The sequence below is a fragment of the Myotis davidii genome, unplaced genomic scaffold (assembly GCF_000327345.1).
Source record: "Myotis davidii unplaced genomic scaffold, ASM32734v1 scaffold840, whole genome shotgun sequence".
NCBI lineage: Eukaryota > Metazoa > Chordata > Mammalia > Chiroptera > Vespertilionidae > Myotis > Myotis davidii.
Window position 1 is genome coordinate 513,054 of NW_006291973.1, and position 7,009 is coordinate 520,062.

Genomic DNA, 7,009 nt, shown 5'->3' on the forward strand with positions numbered 1-7,009 from the left:
CACTGAGCACATGGGCCAGGGGGAGAAGGATTTTTAAATAAGACATAGAAAGCCACAAAAAAGTGACAGAAAGATTCCAAAGCCTGGCCAGTGTGGGTCTGTGGTTGAACGTTGACCTATGAACCAGGAGGTCACCGTTTGATTTCCCATAAGAGCACATGCCCGGGTTGTGGCCTACATCCCCAGTACAGGGCATGCAGGAGGCAGCCAATCAATGATTCTCATCATTGATGTTTCTATCTCTTGCTCCCTCTCCCTTCTCAAATCAATACAAATATTTTTTTAAATGCCACAAAAAATAGTAATAAGCCACAAACTCAGAAAAGATACATATACTTGACAAAGGATTCAATATACAGAATGTATAAAGAATCTTACAAATCAGTAAGATAATTACAAACAATTCAATAGAAAAATGGACAAAGGATATGAACAAATAAACAAGTGACTATAATGGGCTACCTTTTTATACTTGTACTATACACTGCAAATAATTGTCTGGCCACAGCATGTGTTGGCAAAGAACTCATGATGGAGTAAACTGGTAAAACCCCCTTTTGGAAAGCAATTATCCATGACCTTGTACTACTAATACACTAGAAAACCACCCACATGTACACAAGGGCTCCTACAGAAGAATACTTGTTACTGAGAAAAAACTGGTAACAACTTAAAAATATCTAGCAACAGAATAAATTATGTACAACGATGGACATAATAAAGTGAGTAAAATATACCAATACGGATAAACAACGGAAATAAAATAGGAAAGTAACAGTAATTGTGTGGCACTGCACACATTTAAAAATATACAGAGTAACACTTTGTTTAGGGATGCATTCATAGACAGTAAAAAATTATAAAGATCTATATAAGAATGATAAACACCCAATTCATAGTAGTGTTCACCTCTACAGGGAAGAGAATGGGGAAGGGGTACTACATGTGCCTACAACTGTACTGATAATATCGTTTCTAATATACATTAATTATAAACGGAACTAAAATGTCTTTTCCCCATGGGTCTAAAATATTTCAAAATTATTGGAATACAAAATTTTTGAAAGCAAATATTTATTAACTATTTTCCAAACAATAACAATTCAACATGGTAGGGGGAATTATTGCAGAACAAGTAAAGAAAAACAAGCCTGAAATGGTCTACATACAACAGAAAACTTTCTCCTGGGCTGTATACCTGAAAAACAAAATGTGTATTATTTAAACCTTTGCTTAATGTTAATGTTCAAGTCTAGTTCCTGAATCACTTGTTACTTTATGTGAATGGATAAAGACAAAAGCTCTTACTGAGCTCTGTTGCCATTCCTTTGAGAAATCAAGAAAAGTCTAAAGGTGCCTTTATGGGCAACTTAGCCTTAATTTTGTCTATACTAGTCACCTACTTTATGCCAACTATACAGGTAAACAAGTCACACTTACATCATTCATCTCGCTCTGCGAGCCCCATTTCTACTAATGACATATGAACTGGATACTGTTCATCTTCATACAGTGTCACTATTTGTTCTGGTGCCCGAGTCTAAAATTAAGAAGCAGTTGTCAAGAAAACACAATAATGTCTTTGCTGCCTTTCCCCTCCTACGTCTGGCAGGGAGGAAAAGACATTCTCAAGCTTATTTATGATTTATACTCTGTACTTTTAAAAGGCATATAATGGTTTCTTACTAATCATATTTTTTTTCATCCTTCTACTTTATTTAAAATGAAACTCCTCCACAAACTTTTCCTAGATTGAGCCAACAGGCTTAAAAAACCCTACTACTCTTGTTAAAATTTATTTACATTCTACACATTAAGCATTATACCTCTATGTAGAAACTGACCAAACTTTGACAGAGGTGAATAAATACGTATCTCTAAGAATACTTACTTGCCCTGTTTCTTTCAGGGGTTTCTTGAGAGAAACTGTACAAGCTATTTACACCATTCTGCACAGATAGGAGCTGGATACATACAGTTTTTTTTTTCTTCAAAAAACACTTTCCAGTTCACAGCACTGTTTCATTAAAACCTCATTCTTGTCACAACCAAAACATCAGGAATCCCAAATCAGAAGTTTGGGTGAAACAACAATGTGAGGGTTGGGATGAATTGAAGAGAATGTTTCCATCTAAAAGGGTTGTTGCTGCACCTCTGACTGCCATTCGGAAGGGAGAGCTAGGGTTCCTTTACTTTATAATACTTAGAAGTCAGAAATATAGACTTTTTTGGGGGAGGGGGATAAAATTTTCCAGTTTTAAGACAGCACTATATAAAACATGCGTGCAGGCTGGATTCTGCCTGTGGGCTGCCCTTTATGACATGCTAACCTCTAAAGAAGAAAGCACATTTACACCAACCACCACCTTAAGTTTTTTATTTTGATATAGATTCTACTGCATCACATAATCCAAAATTAGTATAGTTATGATATTAGTAAAATTCAAGCCTTTCTATGATTGATCAGAATCCCCCTCTGGTCTTTCCTACTCATCTGCTAGGATGCAGTGTGAATGTCACTTCCCTGACCTACTTTTTCAATGTAAGTACTGGAGTGCCTACTAAGGAGGAGCTCAATAGCATATCCCCATTATTTCTGCTTCTTGTACTGCCCCCGCCCCAAAGTTAGCTTATCTTATAGGACTTACTTCATTTTGCCTCATTAATTAGTGGTTTGCATGTTTTCCTTATTGACTCATCAGTTCCTTGATTATACAGACTTGATCACTTTTATCTTAGTCATAACATCACTAAGACATTTTAGTAAGTCTTAAAATTAATCCAATAGTATTTACAGCTTTATATACCTTAATTAAAGCATTTTTGCAACCAGAGTTGAACAGATAGAAAGCACTTTAGAAAGTTAATAGGGACCCTAGAAATAGCTTGAAAAGGATTTTGGCAAATTAAGACAGATATTTACCATGGAAGAAGCATAAAGTTGTTTTCCTTGAAGACAGTCTATCATAGCCCACAAAGCTTCCATGCTCCATTTGGGGCAATATGGTATTCTTGTCTTTCCTGAATCTTTTAAGGGAGGTTTAAATCCTGCCAATAGAACCTTTATGGCTCGGGCTGGGTACTGCATAAGGTGAAGAGGAATCTGACGTAGTCTGTCACAAAAGAAATTCTTAAAATGTTTAGAATGTTACAATTAAAATTCTCTAATAGCTAAAACTGTAAAACAGGAAGTTGGATTTTGCAATGATTTCTTGGATATGACACTAAAAGCACAGGCAATGAGGGGAGAAAAAGGACTACATCAAATTAAAAACTGCAAAGGAGCCCTGGCCAGTGTTGCTAAGTGGTTAGAGTGTCAACCCGTGCACCAGAGGGTCACAGGTTCGATTCCTGGTGAAGGGGACATATCTGGGTTGCAGGTTTCATCCTAGACTGGTCAGGGCATATGCAGGAGGCAAACAATTCCTGTGTCTTACATCGATGTTTCTTTCTTCCCCTTCCTTAGTCCCTCCCTTCCACTCTAAAGATCAATGGAAAAAATATCCTTGGGTGAGGATTAACGAAAACAAACAAACAAACCAAAAAACCTGCAAAGGACACAACAGTGAAAAGGCAACTTACAGAAAGAATGAGAGTAAACATATATTAAAAAATAGACATTTCTTCAATGAAGATATATAAATGGCCAACACACATGAAAAGATTCTCAGCATCACTAATCATTAGGGAAGTGCAAATCAAAGCCACTAATGCCATACCACCTCACACCCATTAGGATGACCACTAACACACAAAAAAGTGTTGGGGAGGATGTGAAGAGAAACTGGAACTCTTGGGACACTCAGTGGGAATTTTAAATGATACAGCTGTTACGGAAAACAGTTTGGTGGTTTCTCCAAATACTAAAAATAGAATGACCATATGACCCAGCAATTGCACTTCTGGGTACATACCCCAAAGAACTGAAAGCAGAGTCCTAAAAGTTATCTGTACACCTATAGCAGCATTATTCACAATAACCAAAAGGTAGAATCAACCTAAGTACCATTGATGGATGAATGGATACATACAATGTAGTATTATACATACAATTTAGCATTGAAATTCTGACACATGCTTCAACTTAGATGAACCCTGAGAACATTATGCTCAGTGAAATATGCTAGTCACAAAAATCAATACTTATATTAGATATCTACAATAGTCAAATTCATACAGACAGGAGAATGGTGGTTGCCAGAGGCTGGGTAAAGGGGATGGGAATTTCTATTTAATGGGTACAGAGTTTCAGTTTTGCAAAATGAAAACATTTCTGGAGATAGGTTGCACAATGTGTATGATTAACACTAAAGTATACATTTAAAATTGGTTAAGATGGCAAATTTTGTGACACCTGTATTTTACCACAATTTAAAAAGATATTACAGCCGAAACCGGTTTGGCTCAGTAGATAGAGCGTCGGCTGGCGGACTCAGGGGTCCCAGGTTCGATTCCGGTCAAGGGCATGTACCTTGGTTGCGGGCACATCCCAAGTGGGGAGTGTGCAGGAGGCAGCTGGTCGATGTTTCTCTCTCATCGATGTTTCTAACTATCTCTCTCCTTTCCTCTCTGTAAAAACTCAATAAAATATATTAAAAAAAAAAAGATATTACAAACAACAACACCCCCCCTCCCCCCCCAGAAAATAGGGAATGGCTAGGATGTGGAGAAATTGGAACCCTTATACATTTCTAGTGGGAATGTAAAATGATACAGCAGTTATGGAAGTTTGGCAGCTGTATCATTTTATCAAAAAGTCTAACAGAATTACTGTATGACCCAGCAATTTATATAACTGAAAACAGGAACTCCAACAGCTACTTGTAATGTTCAGTGCAGCATTATTCACAACAGCCAATAGATGAAAACAACCAAGTATCCAACAGATGAAATGAACAAAATGTGGTATATACATACAATGGTATGTTATCCACAAAAATAATGAAATTCTGATACATGCAATAATTGGATGAACTCTGAAAACATTACTCTAAGTAAACTAAGATACTAAAAAACAAATATCGTATGATTAGACTTGTATGAGGTAGAATATACGATACCAGGAGCTGTGGGAATGGGAATGGAATGTTACTGTTTAATGGCTACAGATTTTGTTTGGGATTTATGAAAAAGTCCTGAGAAGTGGATGGTGGTAATGGTGGCACAACACTGTGAATGTACTTAATGACAATTAATTGTATACTTTAAAATGGCTAAAATGATTAAGTTTATTTTACCACAACAAAAAAAAAACTTACATTAAAAAAAATCCCAGTATCTGAACAGCTTTAAGGTATTTTCTTTAAGAGGCAAAATCTTCCCAATAATTATTTAAAACAAAACAAAAATAATAAAACAAAGAAAAAAAAAGGAAACTAAGAATCCTAATTCAAATAAGTTGACTTTTAAAAACCTGTTTATCGTCAGCTTTTCAGTTGATCCGTAATCCACAAATTGAACCAGGATGGCTAGAGGATTAAATTCTTTAATGGAAACAATCTTTGCTCTATACCATAAGCCATCATCATATTCCGCAAGGCAAGGCATTTCTGGAAAGACAGAACAAGGGAAAAATCACATTGCCCTTTATTTTGTCAATTTTTTTTCAAAACACAGTAAAGTACTAAGAAAATGCAATCACCGTATATCCATTATTCAGAATTAAACACTCAACAATTAGCTCTATGTTGGCTTGTGCTCTTTTCTGTTTAGACTTTATAAACTTTGAAGAAAGGCATTCTCCCTTATGGTTCCTAGTCCTGCTGTTGCCCAGGGCTTATGTCACCTTTCCACAGTCCCCACCTCTATATTCCCCAAATCCTGTTTCACTTGGACCATCGTTTTCTGCAAAGGATAATAAGACAGTTTCTGCTATTCCTGCTTTCAAATTTGTGCCTCCACCAACTTCTCTATAAAACCCACAACCTAGGTATGTGCACTGCTGGGAATGGAACCTGAAACCTTTTGGTGTATGGGACAATGCTACAACCAAAGGAACCACCTGGCCAGGGATAGGCCTTTTTTTTTTTTTAAATAATTCTTTATTGTTACAAGTATTACATATGTCCCCCTTTTCCCCCCATTGACCCCCTCCAGCCTGCCCCCGCCCCAGGCCTTCAGCACCCTATTGTCTGTGTTCATTTGTTATGCATATATGCATACAAGGTCTTTGGTTGATTACCTCCTCCCTCCCCTGGCTTCCATCTCTCTGGATCTACTCAGTTCATCAATTCATTTTGTTAACTAGAGACCCGGTGCATGAAAATCGTGCATGGGAGGGGAGTCCCTCCGCCTAGCCTGTACTTTCTCCAAACTGGGACCCCTCAGGGGGACATCCCTCTCAAATCTGGGACTGCTGGCTCCTAACCACTTGCCTGCCTGCCAGCCTGATTGCCCCCTAATCTCTCCCCTGCTGGCCCAATCACCCCAACTGCCCTCTCCTGCTGGCCATCTTGTGGCAGCCATCTTGTGTGATGTGGGGGCATGGCATGAGGGGCACTTAGGCTTTTATTAGTATAGATTAGATTCCACATATGAGTGAGATCATGTGATACTCTGACTCATTTCACTTAGCATGGTACCCTCCAGGTCCCTTCATGCTCTCTCAAAGGGTAAGAGATTCTTTTTTACTGCTGCATAGCATTCCATAGTATAAATGTGCTACAGCTTTTATTTTTTATTTTTATTTATTTCAGTGAGGAAGGGAAAGGAAGAGAGAGACATCAGTGATGAGAGAATCATTGATTGGCTGCCTCCCGCACACCCCCTACTGGGGACCAAGCCCGCAACCAGGAATGTGCCCTTGACCAGAATCGAACCCGGGTCCCTTCAGTCTGTAGGCTGATGCTCTATCCACTGAGCCAAAACATCTAAGGCTCTTGATGAGTCTGGCTAAAGGTCCATCTTATCCTTTCAAAGAACCAGTTCTTGTTTCATAGATTTGTTTTGTATTGTGTTTTAGTCTCTATGTCATTTAGTTCTGCTCTAATCTTTATTATATCCTTCCTTT

The 7,009-nt window shown here is 37.9% G+C and overlaps 1 protein-coding gene across 1 annotated transcript in view; it reads right to left on the reverse strand.

The window, feature by feature from the left end:
* Positions 1 to 1,105: 1,105 nt before the first annotated feature.
* RNF17 (ring finger protein 17) overlaps positions 1,106 to 7,009 on the reverse strand; it is a 91,484-nt gene continuing 85,580 nt past the window's right edge. The window contains exons 19-22 of the mRNA XM_015565053.1: positions 5,414 to 5,549; positions 2,924 to 3,113; positions 1,441 to 1,540; positions 1,106 to 1,198 (exon numbers count right to left, since the gene is read on the reverse strand). Coding sequence (XP_015420539.1) covers positions 1,442 to 1,540; positions 2,924 to 3,113; positions 5,414 to 5,549 — 425 coding nt within the window. The 3' untranslated portion in view covers positions 1,106 to 1,198; position 1,441. The remainder of the gene's footprint in view (positions 1,199 to 1,440; positions 1,541 to 2,923; positions 3,114 to 5,413; positions 5,550 to 7,009) is intronic.